This window comes from Vombatus ursinus, unplaced genomic scaffold (assembly GCF_900497805.2).
Source record: "Vombatus ursinus unplaced genomic scaffold, bare-nosed wombat genome assembly UNPS02014817.1, whole genome shotgun sequence".
In the NCBI taxonomy this organism is placed as follows: domain Eukaryota; kingdom Metazoa; phylum Chordata; class Mammalia; order Diprotodontia; family Vombatidae; genus Vombatus; species Vombatus ursinus.
In genome coordinates this window covers 5,040,378-5,057,399 of record NW_020954595.1, presented here as the reverse complement: position 1 = coordinate 5,057,399, position 17,022 = coordinate 5,040,378, and the positions used below count along the sequence as shown (strand labels likewise).

Genomic DNA, 17,022 nt, shown 5'->3' with positions numbered 1-17,022 from the left:
GCCCATGCTTGAGATTACCTGCCAGGTAGCTATCATTTGATAGCTTGAAAGTTTCAATCATGAGCTTTTCTCCTCTAGATTGTTAATACAGATGCAATAAAAATTGTTCCCAATGTTGATTGCTTACTGTTATGACTTCTTCATCTAGAGAAATATCTGTTTAAACTTTCCTTTTGTTTTCTGTCTAAGCAAGTTTACTATCCAGACAAAATATTCCTCTCAATCCCATAACAGATCAATATTTTAAATAAACTTTTGTGTGAAGCCATACAAAAGACTTTTTCAAAGTCAAAATAAATACTAAAATATGGTTTACTTCCTCAAGGAATTGTAGTAAGAATAATTGGTTGTTTTTATGTGACAGTTTACAGCTTATAAAGTGCTCTTCACACATCATCTCCTAGGACCCTAGCAGCAGGCCTCTGAGGGTCAGTAGCGTCCTTATTGTTCCCATTTTATCCATGGGGGTATTGAGAATTCAAGTGACTTTTCCAAGATGATAAGACTAGTTAGTGAGAGAACTGGGATCTGAACTCAGCTCCTCTTATTTCAAAGCAGGAACTTCTTCCACTGTACTATGCATGCTTCAAGAATGATTGCAGCAAAGTCAACCAATGTATATAAGGCACTTGAATAGGCCCTGAGAGTCCCAGGACAAAATGACATCATCCAGGCCCTATGGAGCTGACCTTCTTTTGGGGATGAGGATTTGAGTGTTTTGATATATGCCCAGAGAAGTACAGAACAGTGTAGGAAATGATGATGACAAAGAAGTGATCAGACAAGGACTCCAGGATTTGTGGAAGATGGAGAAAACACTCTCCTCTGGAGAAATGAGGGAAGGCCTCCTGGAGGAGGTGATATCTGAGCTGAGCCTTGGGAGGAAAAAGAGAAGAGGGAGAGATGGAAGTGTGGAGGGGGCTTCTTGGAAGCTGGGATGTTCTCTAGAGGAATACATGAAGGTGACCCTGTTGGTGATTGTAGATTTCACCAACTTTGTATGGAAGTTTCTACTCCTGGAAGCTTGTCTGAAGCCCTTCTTATGAGAGTCTCATGACTGTTATTCATCCTTCATTTTTGAAGAGGACCAATGACATCACAAAGTGACATCTTGACTTACTCATGAATTGGATTAAAGCAAGACAGAGTTGTACAAAGTCATCAGCCTCACCCTCTTCCAGAATCATCAAAGTCCAGTGGCAAGAAAAAAAGTCAAGATGACTGGCAATGGCCTGGGATGCAGTGAATGACATATAGTAGTTTGGTTTAAAAAGAAGCATTCTGCAGGTGTTTTACAAATTCATACTGATGGGGAAGCTAGGTGGTGCAGTGTATAGAGCACCAGCCTTGGAGTCAGGAGGACCCGAGTTCAAATCTGACCTCAGACACATAACACTTAACTAGCTGTGTGACCCTGGGCAAGTCACTGAACCCCATTGCCTAGGAAAAACAAAAACAAACAAATTCATACTGATATGCTTTTGGACTCAGAATTAGAAAGGTTTTTGCCATAATAATGGGACAAATTATGTCAAGTCAAGTCAACAAGCATTTATTCAACACTTAACTGGATGCCTGGCATTATGCTAAGTGCTGCCTTACATCCTCCTCTAGTGAAGAATTTGCCATCTCTGAAAATCATACTGGGTCCACCGACATATCTATGCGTGTGTAGCATAACATACAGAATTTAGCAATTAAATAATTAAAGAAGTTAATGGAAAACACAGTCAATATAGTTAACATAGCTGATCTCTGGAGCAGATGTTAAAACAGTGCAGTCACATATATGTATTAATCTACATCTTTTATGTCAGAGTTTCATGTAGCTAAACATAGTACACAAAACTGTAATTCACTGTGCATGATCATATCATAAATGACAATATTGTATAAATAAAGTAAAAAATACAATCCTCTTGTAATAAGTGACACATAGAACATATGAAAGAGTTGTCTGCAGCAATCAAATATATAGGCCGTGTGCAGAAACATGGCATATGAATTGCCTATGTAACACAGTAGCCATCAACCAACATTTCAGTGCATTGTCTGCTGTGTGCCTGGTGTGAGGCACCAGAGATATGAAGACAAAAAAGTGCAATGATCCCTACCCTCAAAGAGCTCACGCTCTATGAAGAGAGACAACATATACACAAATACCTCTTCCACCTCTTCCCAAACTCTGCCCAATCCACCTTTCCTGCCTCATTGTACATTTCTTCGCATCCTGCGCTCTGAGGTCCAGCCAAATTTGCCTTCTCTCTGTTCCTCACATACTGTACTCCATCTCCCTTCTCTGTGTCTTTGCCTTGGCTATCTCCCATGCCTCCCATGCCTTCCTCATCTCCACCTTAGAGAACAGATGGAGAGGACATGGAGGAAGAAGGGAAGGGGGGCATTTGAGAGCTGGCTGTTTACCATCCCCTGGTGTACCTTCCCAGGAGAGGCTTATGTATTAGAAAGGTTTTTGCCATAATAAAGGGACAAATTATGTCAAGTCAAGTCAACAAGCATTTATTCAACACTTAACTGGATGCCTGGCATTATGCTAAGTGCTGCCTTACATCCTCCTCTAGTGAAGAATTTGCCATCTCTGAAAATCATACTGGGTCCACCGACATATCTATGCGTGTGTAGCACAACATACAGAATTTAGCAATTGAATAATTAAAGAAGTTATGGAAAACACAGTCAATATAGTTAACATAGCTGATCTCTGGAGCAGATGTTAAAACAGTGAAGTATGTACCTATTCTAAAGAGGTTATCATTACTCAAAATAGTAGAAACTGTTGTTTTAAGATTGCCTTCAATTCCAGTTTGTGAGCTTTTCAAGAAAAAGACATGTTGTTCCTATACATCAAGCTATTTTAAAAAGAAAAGGGAAAAGTGGCCACAGTTTGGTGATCCTTGTTCACTAGATCTGGCTTTTGTAACTTTTGACTCATCCTGAAAATCACCTGCACCTCCAAAGGAGAAAACTTGGAGCACACTACCGATGTCTTTCAGAAGAGTGACCAATGGGGTGGAGCCAGGATGGCAGAGTAAAAGCAGTGACTTGCTTGAGCTCTCCCCCAAACCCCTGCAAATACCTGTGAAAAAATGACTCTAAACAAATTCTAGAGCAGCAGAACCCACAAAAAGGCAGAGTGAAACAAATTTCCAGCCCAAAACAACCTGGATGGTTGATGGGAAAGGTCTGTTGTGCCAGACCGGAAGAGGAGCGCAGCTCAGCATGGACCATGCTGGCAAAGACAGGTTTCCCAGCAAACTTGGAGGAGGTCTCAGGGGACTGACTCACAGACAGGTGTGACAGTTTCCAGACTTCTCAATCCACAAATGCCAAAGACAATTTAGAAGGTCAGTAGGAAAGGTCTGTCAGACCTGAGTGAGAGAGGAGCATGGCCAGCCCCCTGGCACAGCCCTGGGTCAATGGTAGTGACTGCTTCTGGAGCTCTCAGCCCACAGACAGTGGTGGGGAGGGGGATCGAGCAGCTAATCAGAGGCGGATTGCAGGGAACTCTTTGCTGGAGCTGAGGCAGGATTCTCTTGCTTTGCCCATGCTTGCATCAGGTTTGCAATCCTGGGTGGCCGTCCTGGGGCAAGGAGGAGTGCTGGTGTGGCAGAGCTTGTGGTGGCAATGGAGAGGGAATCCTCCTCACAGTTCCAAGGCAGAAAAGAGTGATTGTGTCCACTCCTAGACCAGAGCACAGGCCAGAAAAGGAGTAAGCACCTTTCCTTTGATCGTACCACCTTGGCAGAACTGAACATTTACAGGTCCCTAGAAGTCTCTGAAAATAGCTATACAAAACCCCTGAAGCTTGGGACAGTACACCCTCCACACTGGAAGCAGAGCCCTACCTTAACAAAGAGTTAAAAAGTCAAGTAATTGACTGGGAACATGAGCAAACAGAGGTAAAAAACTCAGACTAAAGAATCTTCCTTTGGGACAAAGCAGATCAAAACATATAACCAGAAGAAGACAACAAAGTCAAAGCTCCTACATCCAAAGCCTCCAAAAAAATATGAATTGGTCTAAGGCCATGGAAGAACTCAAAAAGGATTTTGAAAAACAAGTAAGAGTAGTAGAGGAAAAATTGGGAAGAGAAAGGAGAGTGATGTAAGAAAATCATGAAAAAACAGTCAACAGCTTGCTAAAAGGAGACCTAAAATAATACTGAAGAAAATAACCCCTTAAAAATAGACTAACCCAAATGGCAAAAGAGGTCCAAAAAACCAATGAGGAGAAGAATGCCTAGAAAAGCAGAATTGGCCAAATGGAAAAGGATGTCCAAAAGCTCACTGAAGAAAATAATTTCTTAAAAATTAGAACGGAGCAAATGGAAGCTAATGACTCTATGAGAAATCAAGAAATTATAAAAACAAAACCAAAAGAATAAAAAAATAGAAGACAATGTGAAATATCTCGTTGGAAAAACAACTGACCTAGAAAATAGATCCAGGAGAGATAATTTAAAATTTATTGGACTACCTGAAAGCCATGATCAAAAAAAGAGCCTAGACATCATCTTTCAAGAAATTATCAGGAAAAACTGCCCTGATATTCTTGAACCAGAGAATAAAATAGAAATTGAGAGAATTCACTCAGCACCTCCTGAAAGAGATCCCAAAAGGAAAATTCCCAGGAATATTATAGCCAAATTCCAGAGTTCCCAGGTCAAGGAGAAAATATTGCAAGCAGTCAGAAAGAAACAATTCAAGTATTGTGGAAACACAATCAGGGTAACACAAGATTTAGCAGCTTCTACATTAAGGGATTGGAGGGCTTGAGATATGATATTCTGGAGGTTAAAGTAGCTAGGATTAAAACCAAGAATCACCTAACCAGCAAAATTGAGTATAATCCTTCAGAGGGAAAAGTGGACATTCAATAAAATAGAGGGCTTTCTAGCATTCTTGATGAAAAGACCAGAGCTGAATAGAAAATTTGGTTTTCAAATACAAGACTCAAGAAGTATGAAAAGGTAAACAGGAAAGAGAAATCATAAGGGACTTATTAAAGTTGAACTGTTTACATTCCTACATGGAAAGATGATGTTTGTAACTCATGAGACCTTTCTCAGTGTTAGGGTAGTTGGAGGAAAGATATATATACACACACAAACACATACACATGCGCACACAGAGCACAAGGTGAGTTGAATATGAAGGGATGGTAAGTAAAAAATAAAATTAAGAGTTGAGAGAGAATTGTACTGGGAAGAGGAGAAAGGAAGAAATAGAATAGGGTAAATGAGAACATAAAAGAGGCAAGAAAAAGCTTTTACAGTAGAGGGGAAGAGGAGGGAGGTGAGAGGGAATGAGTGAATTTTACTCATTCCAAATCATTGAGTTTAGCTTAAGGAGGGAATAACATACACACTCAATTGGGTATGGAAATCTATCTTACCGTACAGGAAAATTAGGGGGAAGGTGATAAGAGAGGAGAGGATGATAGAAAGGAGGGCAGATTGGGAGAGGGGGTAATCAGAAGCAAACACTTTTGATAAGGGACAGGGTCAAAGAAGAGAATAGAATAAACCAGGATGGGAGGATAGGATGGCGGGAAATATCGTTAGTCTTTCACAACATGACTATTATGGAAGTATTTTGCATGACTACACATATATAACCTATAACAAATTGTTTGCCTTCTCAATGAGGGTGGGTAGGGAAGGAGGAAGGGAGAGAATTTGGAACTCAAAGTTTTAAAAATGAATGTTAAAAATTGTTTTTACATGCAACCAGGAAATAAAATATACAGACAATAGGGTATAGAAATCTATACTGCCCTACAAGCAAATAGATGGGGAGGAGGATAAGGGAAGGGGGGGTGATAGAAGGGAGGACAGATTGGGGGAAAGGATATTCAGAATGTGCACTGTCTTAGGGTTGGGGAGGGGAGAGATGGGAAGAAAATTTGGAATTAAAAATCTTGTGGAAGTAAATGTTGAAAACTAAAAATAATTAATAAAGAACTGATAAGTAGAAGGGAAAAAAAAAAGAGTGCCCAAGCTCACTCACTTGCGGTTTCCAAATAGGATTTACAGTTGTGAGCAATAGGCCTAGCCCCTCCATAAAATAAGCAGATAGCTTCCTAGGGATTTACTTGGAGAGGTGGTGCTCATGTGACTATCTGTCTAGACCCTGACCTTGTTTACTACGCAATCATAGCACTAGATAGTCACATCTTAGATGTGTGTGTGATTTATATTTCACATCCATACATATCTGTTTATGTATGTATTTTTATGCACACACACACATTTCCAAAGGGACATTCTCAATTCTTGTGCAGCCTTCAAACAGGCGGTGTGACACAGTAGAGAGAAAGCTGGCCCAAGATTCAGGAAGACCTGGCTTTGGGTCATGCCCTTGCCACACACTTTGGGAGTCCGCTTATCTCTCTGTGTCACAGGCAGCTTTCTAAAACCAAATGTGTTATGGAGAATTTGCTTGTCTGCCACAGTATGGGAAGTTTCTTCACCGTTGAAGTCACAGATTCAGTCCAAAAAAAGATTAATATCAGATTGACATTTCATCTCTTTTTCTTTATCACTGGGCTTTTCTAACTTTCCAAAGTCATACAGTACCATGTGTAGTCATCAGATGTAACACCTGCCTGGGAGCCAAGCTGGTGTACTCCTGCCATTGCTGATTTCTACAATGACCAAAATAGAGCAAAATTGAAAGAGTATGTTGTATCCTTAAAATGATTTGGATTAGATATTCTGTTGAATGTTTTCTTGGCCATTGCTGTGGACAATTTGGCTGATGCTGAAAGTCTGAATACTGCCCAGAAAGAAGAAGCAGAGGAAAAGGAAAGGAAGAAGACTGCCAGGTAAATGGAGTCAAGCCTAGAAGTCTAGGTCCAGGGGAGAGGCAGATCATCTGGGTGAATCTGACTAACACCCCAGTCTCTGTAGACTTGTTTCCTCATCTGTCAAAGGAAGGGTTAGAATAGGTGACCTCCAAGGACTGCCACTGAATCCTGGCTGAAAACTCAGGAGGTCTGACCATCTAGTATAAGCCATGGGAAAACCCCAGTTACCTTGAAGTGATAGACCCCTGTCACTGGCCCTGAAGCATAGTGAGTTCAAAGGGTGTCTGTCTCAAATGCTTGGTATAATTGGAAATCAGGACTAAGAAAACCAACTCTTAAAATGAAGCCAAATATTTTGGTTCCATTACCTCCGAACTTTAGATTGGGATTTCACATATTCTTGTGTTTAAAGAATTGGTGTTAGTCTTAGTATCATAAAATAAATTATGTGATACGCGATATTTGTCTTTGGGATGGGAATTTCATTAAAGTCTCCCTAATGAATCTAGCACATAGAGACTAATGGAAAGTTCTTGGGTAAAGGAAGGTTATTTTTTCATGGTAAATGTTGTTTCCAATCAAACCTTGTCTTTACATGTAGCAGCTTACTTTTTGACATTTGTTTGTGTTCTCTTCTCTGTAGAAAAGAGAGTCTGGAGAATAAAAAGAATGACAAGCCAGAAATCAACCCGATGGCTAACAGTGATCACAAGGTGTTTGTTCCAGAGTGTTCCTTTATGTTTCATTATGACGGACTGTGCTGTTGCTGGCCCTCAGGGCCTCAAGGCAATCATTGTCCATGTATGGTGGGCGCTGTTGGTCATACCACCACTGTCTGTGGTTGAAGTATCAAGGTGTAATGAAGCCTTGATAAGTCAGAGCATGCAGTAGACCCTTACTGACTGTGTGACTTCCATGCTGTCCAGCATTGAGTGATGGGACTGGTCATGGTCACTCTGAAAGGACTGAGGGCGGGATTGCCAGCCTAGATCTACTACATCTTGGAGTCAGAGCCTTAGCAGCTTGAGGAAAGGGTGGGAGATAAGAAACACTCACTAATGCTTGATGTCTCCTAAGAAGACATGGGTGGGCTCAGATGGCTTTACGCAGCAGGTATACTCAGTCATTCTAGGGAGTTTCTTCCTTTTCATTTGGTTGCTGGAGCAAATACTTAATTACTCCCAGTTGAGCAAAGTTTTTTCAGAGTTACATCTCTTCCTTTTTTGTACTCAACCTGTTTTTTCTCATGGGTGCAGAAATTACTTGAGAGTGTTCTGGCTTTCCTGTCTATATCCTCAAGGAGAACATTCCCTCCTACCCAGGTCAGATAGGACATGTGGTTGTTGTGTGACATGCATTCAATGTAGAGCTGCCCCTCCTCATGTCAGACCTCCTTCCATTGCTGCAGGTTATAATTGATGATTACAGAGGAGAGGATGAAGACAAGGACCCCTACCCACCTTGTGATGTCCCAGGTATGGTGCTGGCCTCAGTGATGTGCAGCTTGACTTTGTAGACTGAGGTTCAGGTAGATTCCTGAGGAAGCACTCAGGTTTACTGTGGATATATCATTTTCTGTGGCCATTTACTTCATCTAGATAGTGTGGTGCTGTTGGGTTCAATCCCCTTAGGAACCAGTTAACTTCCCATTTTTCCTTGGGGCACAGGCTTTGGTCCTGACTCAGATTAGCCATCCTGCAAGTGGCCAGTGAGGGTGAACAATTCTTACTGGGGAAGCACCCAGCATGTATGCCCTTTGATGTTGGATGGCAGTTGTCATCTGCATGACCAAAGAGCAGCCTGTGTTTGACCACAGGACTTTACTGTTAGGAAAGAGGCCACTCAGAGCAGCAGCAGAAGAAGCATCCACTTGAGATTCTGATCCCTTTCTTGTCATTTACTGTTAACCTTCCAGTCTAGAAGGCAAGGAGTTGTTTTCTTCTTATTTTCTCTTGTTATCTATACACTTGCCTCTAAATGGAAAAGTGAAACCCTTGGTCAGTCAAGTGGTTTGATCTCCTGACTTCCGATTCTTGTTGGGGTGCTCTTTCCACCATTGCAAGATGAAGCCTTCTGCCTAGTAGAGTGCTTCATAAGCTGCTGTGGCAAAAAAGGGGGCAACAACTAGTGGTCAGCCTTCTGGGCAAAAAGCCTTTCCTACCATAGCTAAAGTGGGGCTCAACCAGCACATGTAGCCTTGTCCCCCTGGCCTTGCCAGCAGCGTAGGACTAGCAAGAGCCCTCCCCCGCTTTGTGGGAATGGCCTTTTAGAATCCGCCATCATCTTCTTTCCACATGGAATCATTAGAGTGGGATTCTGTGTACCCACTGGGGACCTGGGGAGGTACACAGCCTCAAAGATCTTTGGGTGTCTCACTCTCTTGACTTTTGTTGTAGCACAGGGGAGTAGAATCCCTATACCCAGCTTCTCCTTGGAAAACAAAGCCATGAGTCCAGCTAGACACAATCAGTGTTACAGAATGAAATGCTAAAATGTCCTCAAGGGGCCTTGTTTTCATGCCCAAAGACTTTCTTGCTCTCCCACTACAGCCTAGGAAGCATTCATGATGTGCAGTGAGGGGGACTATAAGGGTTTGGGTGTGTTATATGGATATGTGTTTTAAATTTCAGATTTGTTTGCATTATTATTTTGATTGAAAATATAATCTTTTATTTCATGCCTATAAAGACATTTTTATTCCAAGTAGGTGAAGAGGAAGAGGAAGAAGAAGATGAACCAGAGGTCCCTGCTGGTCCCCGCCCTCGTAGAATCTCCGAGTTAAATATGAAGGAGAAGATTATCCCCATTCCCGAAGGGAGCGCTTTCTTCATTTTTAGCAAAACAAATCCGTAAGTATGCCTGCTTCGGCGTCTTCATTTCTCAGCTTTATTTGTAAGCCAGCATTAGCAGTTAGGCAAAATTTGCAGGAGGAGTGGATGCCCTGTTCTGGGGGAGGAGCATTAGCTCCCTCAGCGAGGATGCTGGAGCAGCAGTCAGAGGACCTGGATTGGAGTCCTAGTGCCACTGCATACCACCTGATCTCAGGCAAACCACTTAACCTTGTACGCCTCGGTTTCCTCATTGTAAAAGAGCCTCTGTTTGGCATTTAAAGCCCTGTTAAACAGGATCCTTTTCTTTCCTTCCTAACTTCTTACACTCCCCATAGGCTACCCTCCAGCAAACACTACCTGACTTGCTCTTCCTCCCAAATGACCCTTTGTGACTTTGGACTTTGTGACTTTTCACTGGCTGTATCCCATGCCTGGGATGCTTTCCCTTCTCACCTCCCCATCCTGGCTTCTCTGGCTGCCTTCAGTACTCTGCTCACACTCCACCAGCTAGGTGGAAGCACTGGACGGAGTACTGGGCCTGGAATTAGGAAGATCTGAATTCAAATCCAGCCTATGACCTTGGGGAAGTCACTCTGTTTACCTCAGTCTCCTCAGCTTTACAACGGGGATAATAATAGCATCTACCTCCCAAGGTTGTTTTGAGGATCAGATGAGATAATATTTGTTAAGCATTTAGCACAGTACCTGACACATAATAGGTGCCGTATAAATGTTGGTTATTATTATTATTTATCACTACATTTTGCAGGAGGCATTTCCCTGACCTCCCTCCTCCTCTACCCCAAGTCAGTGCTTCCCCCTCTGAGATTGTCTTTCATTTGCACTATGTCTTACATGTACATAGTTACATGCGTGTTGTTTCCCCTTTAAAATTTGAACTCCTGGAGGGTGGGGACCATGATTTTGCCTTTCTTTGTATCTTCAGTGCTTAGCACAGTGCCTGGCACACAGTAGGTGCTTATTAAATGCTTGTTGACTGACTGAGAAGATAGAATTAATGACCTCAAGGGTCCCTTCTAGCTCTTAATCTCAGCTCCTGTCCCCCTTTGCCCTTTAATCACCTCCTTGCCTTTCATTATATCTCCCCCAACAACAAACCTGAAGTGATAGGATTGACAGGATCCACTTAGGGGTAGAAAAGGGATCACTGAGCTCGATTTCCCCTTGCACCAAACTGCCCCTGTGAAGGTCTAGTCAGTAAGTAGCATCCCTTCTTCTCTGGGCATTGTTATTCTGAAATGATGCTTTTCCTAGCACAGTTCATCTAGAAACCAGGTTAACAGATTTTCCTGGTTTGGCTTCCTCAACAGCACATGAGAATTTTAGGAGCTTGCTTTGGGTTGGAGGGAGGAATCTCTGGACCATTTTCATTCTATGTCTCTACTTCATTCATCCTGCTGACAGAAGTTTGTGAAGCTGAGGTGATGTTGTTCAGGGATGCTCTACACATCCCCGAGTGACATTCTCTTTGAAGCGATCCTCAGGTTGCAGTGAAAAGATGTTCACTAGGAGTCTGGTAATTCTTTGCCTTTCCTGCTGGAGGGAGGATTTGATTTACAAGTCAGATTCTAGGTTCAGTCACCTAGGCCACAAATGAGAAGCTTGGAGAATCAGTGACTCGTTGGTAGATTGACTGTAGTTTCTGGCTATCGTTTACAAGCTCAGGGAGCACAGATGCACCTTGTAAGATGCTGAACACCTTCGGACTCTTAGAGTGTGGTAATAGTTGTTTTATGTGTATATGGTCATTTCTGGTATATCTTTCAATAAGTTATTAAACTGACACTGCCAGTCGGTCAACAGGCATTGATTAAGTACCGACTGTGTGCCAGGCACTGTGCTAAGCATTGGAGAGACAAAGAGAAACAAAAGACAGTCTTCCTTCAAGGAGCTCACAAGCTGATGGGGGAGACAACAAGCAAACCACAGGATACCCAAACTGTAGACTGGATAAATCGGAGATAATTGTCTGAGAAAAGAAGCACTGGCAGGAAAGGGGATCAGGGAGGGTTTTTCTTAAAAGGTGCATTTTATTTAAAGGAAAGACTTAAAGGAAGCCTGGGAAGTCAGTAGTTGGAGCACGGGAGGGAGAGTGTTCCAGGCCTGGGGGACTTCAGAGAGAATGGCCAGAGCTGAGAGATGGAGGGTCTTGTTCATGGAACAACCAGGAGGCCAGTATCAGTGGATCAAAGAGTTTGGGGGGTGAGGTGTAAGGAGACTGGAAGGCAGGGGAGCTAGGTTATGAAAAGGCTTTGAATGCCAAGAAGAGCATTTTGCATGTAATCCTGGAGGTGATAGGGAGCTACTGGAATTGTATTAGGTGGGGAGGGGGTGATATAGTCGCCTGGGCTTTAGGAAAATCATTTTGGTGGCTGAATAGAGGATGGATTGGAGTGGGGAGAGTCTGGAGGCAGGCAGACCTTCCAGCAGCTATTGCAGTAGTCCAGGTATGAAGTGTTGAAGGTCTGTACCAGGGTGGGGCAGTGTCACAGGAGAAAAGGGAGTATATTCCAGAGATATTAGAGAGGTGAAATCAACAGGCCTTGGCACCATATTGGATAGGAGGAGTGAGAGATAGTGATTGTTCAGGATGACTCCTACAGTGTAAGCCTGAGGGACTGTGGGAAGATGGTGGTGCCCTGGACAGTCATAGGTAAGGTAGGAGTAGGAGAGAATTTAAGGGGATAGATAATGAGTTCTGTTTTGAACATGGTGAAAAATGTCTACAAGATATCTTATTTTGTCTTTGAGGTAGTTGGAGATGTCCAGTGAGCAGTTTGAGTTGTAGTCAATGATCTTTCTAAAGTGCAGGTACAGTCGTGTCACCCCCAGCTCAGTAAACTCCCATTGTTCTCTGTGGTCTCCAGGCTCAAATCCAAAATGCTTTGGGTGGCATTTGAAACCCTTCACAACCTGCCCCCTCTCACCCTACCAGGCTTCTTATACTCTCCTCCTCCCTGTCTCTCCCACGTCCTCGGCCTTCATGGTGCCACTGGCCTCCAAGATACCATATCTCTGGACTCCAGGCGTATTCACTGACTGTACCATGTGCCTGCAGGGCTGTGCCTCCTGGCTTCCCTGGTTCTCTTCAAGTCCCAGCTACCATCCCATCTTCTACAGGAAGCCCTTCCCAGTCTCTCTCTGTTGATTATTTCCATTTCATCTTGCAAATGGCTGGTTTGCTGTAGTTGTTGCATTCTGTCTCTCCCACTGGTCTGAGGTCCTCAACAGCAGGGATTGTCTTTTGCTTCTTTTTGTATCCTCAGCTTTGCACAGCATCTGCCACATAGTAGGCACTTAATAAAAGTTTATTGATTGACAGACTCCCCTGCGACATTGGAGGTCAGCACACAGGTTGGGGTTGAATTAGTAGGTCTAAGAATCATCACAGATTGATGAGAATTGGATCCACAGGAGTTGGTGAGATGACCGAGTGAAGTGGTATAGAGAAAGAAGAGAAGAGGGCCCAGGGCAGAGCCTTGGGGACACTCATGGTTCATAAGACCTAACAAAGGACAATGAGAAAGAGAGATAAACAGGGCGAAGAAAACGAGGAGAAAAGAGCGTATCAAGGAGAGGAGGACCAACCACGTCGGAAGCTGCAAGATCAGAATGAATGAAGATGAGGAAAGTCACTGGATTTGGCATTTCAGAGATAGCTTAGAAGTAAATGAATGAATGAAGCATTTATCGCGTGCTTACTGTGTGCAAAGCATGGTGAAAAGAAAAGAAAGTGGGAAATCTAACCCAAGTAACAGAAGTCCTCAAAAGCAGTCTAGACCAAACAAATCCTTAATTCGATGAGACAGGAAGAAATATTAGAATAAAATAAAAGTACTGAAAAAAAAATAGAAGAAAATGTCAGATGCCTGATACCAGAAACAACCAACCTGCACAGTTGGTCAAAGAGAGAGAATGTAAAATCATGATTAAAAAAAAAAAAGGAAGAAACCTTGAACACTGTATTTTAAAGAATTACGGATAAAAATTGCCCAGATGTATTAGACCAGAGGGCACGGTGAAGATGGAAAGAATCCATTGATTACCTCTCAAACCCCAAAAGTAAAATTCCCAGGAATGTCATGGAAAAAATTAAGAGTTCCCATATAAAAGAACAGCCATCCAGAAAAAAAAGCAGGTTAGGTACCAATGAACCAAAATCAGGAACACGTAAGACTAGACAGCTTCTACAATGGAAAAGAGGAGATCTTCTAATATAGTATGACCATAAAGAACTTACCCTTCGTCACTGAGTATCAAATAGATCTTTAATGGAATATATGATTTTCAAGCGTTTCTGATTTTTTCAAGAACAGAGCCAACTAAAAACTTTAGAATTTAAACAGAAGAGTCTAGAGACCTAGAAAGGCAAATTTATTTTAGCAATTGGAAGAGGACTATATGAAGATTTAGTGCTAACCTAATGGGGAAAGAAATTTGTCCCTTCGGAACCTGAATATCTTCAAGGTGCATTGAAAGACACTTATATACCCCACACACCAAACTCATATGGAGACAAGCTGAGATGCAAAGGAGGGAAGTGAAGCAGGAATAGACAGAAACAAAACAAATGTCCTGATCCTGAAGAGGAGCTTGAAGGGGATGGGGGGAAGGACTGGAGTCTAAGGGGGTGCCTTATGTTACTTTTTAGTGGCAAATGGCAGAACAAATTGCGGTGCATGAATGGAATGCAATATTGCACCTGAAGAAAAAAAGAAAGAAACCATCAGAGAATCCTGAGTAGTAGGAACTGATGCAGGGTGAAGTGAGCAGAACTAGGGGAATCAATCACATAAAAACAAGAATGCTATAAAGAAAAGCATTTGAAAGACCTTCGATCACTGATCAGTGTAATGACCTACCTTGTCTCTAGAGGAGCTATGATGAAGCATCTTACCTCTTTCCTGACAGAGAAGTGATGGTGCTCAAAGAATCATACAGTTTTGGACAAAGCTACCGTGCGGATTCATTTTGCTTGATTTTTGTTTTGGTTTCTGATTGGGAGTAGGGAGAGAAGGAGGGATTAACAGTACTAATGAAAAAAAAAGAGGGCCATTGAAACATTTTCTTAAATGCGCAAGAAGGACGTTTGAAAGGAAGGAGAGACAAGCAAGGCAGTTTTGCAAGTAGAATGCAGAATTTATTATATCCTTTTAAAAGCCAGTATTGCAATAGGGAGATGCATGGTTTCCTGTAGATCCTTTTGGAAATGCCCTTTGTTTTGGTGTGGAAGTTCAGAATAATGTGTTAGCGTTGATCAGGACCATTTCTCTAGGAATGTACCAGTTCCCTGGTCATTGGACAAGGGACGATGGTTTAGAGTCCCCAGAGTTAAATCAGCTGTGTGATTCTTTGTTCTCTCCACCAGGTTATGGCAACAGCAGAAGGGGTCACATGAAGTGCAGAGTCCTCTTGTTTGTTCCTTTTTTTTCCTGGATTGCCTTGACCAAAAAGCCATCTTTCTGTGACAATCCTGTAGGGGCTGAGCCTCTCTCCAAGCTTTAGCAGAGGCCCATCCTTGGCCCTTTTTACCACATGTTCTGTTGGAACAGGCGTCCAGTACTCAGAGTCCCTACCATGCTCTCAGGAGACACCTGAGTAGGACTTCTGTGGCAAGGCAAATCTTGTAACCACAAATAACGTTTAAAGCAAAATCTCTGTTTGTTGCAAGCCGTGGTTGACACATCTAAATGTTAGTGAGGTACAGGATTTTGGATCATTGCTCTAAGTTTGATGTAACGGGATTTTATTTCTTCTCTTTTCTGAAAGTAAGAACAACAGCTTATTTACCCATCATATAGAGCTGTCTAGAAAAACCTTGCCCCTCCCAACTTGTAAGTAACACCATGCTCCTTTTGAGGTGGTATCTGAAATGACCACTGTGTTTTCTTCCTCAGAATTCGAGTGGGCTGCCACAGACTTATCAATCACCACATCTTTACCAACCTCATCCTTGTCTTCATCATGCTCAGCAGCGCTTCCCTTGCCGCTGAAGACCCCATCCGAAGTCACTCCTTTCGGAATATCGTAAGCCAGCAAGTTTGTGGACTAACTCTTATACGTGTGAATCAGGGGGCTTCCAGCGTGCTGTCATTTTCTGTTGATTTTGCCAGACTATGTGAGGTTGTTTCAGTGTAGGGACTCTAAAACCATTTGTATTAAATTTTTATGTACTCTTTTGATGTAGATGAATTAAAATGTTTGAGATTTGTAGTGTTATTTAAATGTAATCTTTATGCTAATTGGAATTAGTGGTTTTGCAAATTATTATTTAGAGCTCAGAGGGAAAACCTGAATTCATGGTTTAATTTTCCCAAATGATTACGTTATTTTGGAAAACCTTTTATTCCTTAAGTTGCTTATATTCAATCTTGTGCCATATCACATAAGAGTTTGGAGTGGATGACACAAATGTACCACCAAGTCTGCATTTTCTGAACTTCTGTAAAGGTTTCTTTTCCAACTGGACATTTTAAATTATCCAAGTCCTGCTTTCCCAAATCATGAATTTTCTAGGCCCCTTGCCTTCTCTTTCTTTCTCCCGGTTCCTGATTCCAGCCTTTTGATAACCCCTCTTTAAGCCTTTCAGACCATGAAGGTTGACAGCATGCATTTCATTCAGTTCAGTGTGTTCTGTACCAAGAAGCCTTATTGTAGGTCAGGGAGCTGCAGTCTTGCTGTGGCTCTTCAGGTCTCTGAGCTCCGTTGGGCACCATTGACGTGGGGTGGTGGGGCAGCACATTGATTCTAATGGGAAATGAGGACTTTAGGCTCCTCCCGTTGAAGGTGAAGATCCATTCTACAACTGGCCATTCCCAGAGGAAATCAGCCCCTGGGGTTTTAGATTTTCTGTCTGTAATCTCTTTCACTGCAGGGAGTGTTCCCTATGCATTTGAGTTGTGCTGGATCACCAAGAACTGGTGTTCCACTCGTACACTTTTTTATGTGCTGAGAAAAAACTTTGTACTAGAAATCAGTCCTGCCCTGACTCATCCTTCTTTAGATTTTCAGTTGAGCCAAGACTTTGAACACATACACACATACCTCCTCACATAAAAGAGGTGTGTGTATACAGTCTGTTTTATAACCCATCACCCTTCCTCCTCTCACTTTGCACTGAACACCCCCACTACTAGCCACTAGTATTATGTTTCACTTTCTGGTTTTCATGAAGATAGACACCTATACTGGTCACAGTATCATGAGGTCCTCACCATTCTGCCCTGGTTGGTGCCTCCTCTAATACATCTAATTCTTAGCAATTTGGAGTTAGAACAGGCTTCAGATCAGTGTTGCCCCTGAGTCCACAATCAAGAACACTGTGACTAGGTAACATTTTTCCGGC

The 17,022-nt window shown here is 42.4% G+C and overlaps 1 protein-coding gene across 1 annotated transcript in view; it reads left to right on the top strand.

Moving 5' to 3' along the window:
• Window positions 1–17,022, top strand: part of CACNA1D (calcium voltage-gated channel subunit alpha1 D) — a 355,951-nt gene that overhangs the window by 244,105 nt on the left and 94,824 nt on the right. The window contains exons 16-20 of the mRNA XM_027835866.1: window positions 6,729–6,843; window positions 7,469–7,538; window positions 8,234–8,300; window positions 9,530–9,674; window positions 15,575–15,704. Coding sequence (XP_027691667.1) covers window positions 6,729–6,843; window positions 7,469–7,538; window positions 8,234–8,300; window positions 9,530–9,674; window positions 15,575–15,704 — 527 coding nt within the window. The remainder of the gene's footprint in view (window positions 1–6,728; window positions 6,844–7,468; window positions 7,539–8,233; window positions 8,301–9,529; window positions 9,675–15,574; window positions 15,705–17,022) is intronic.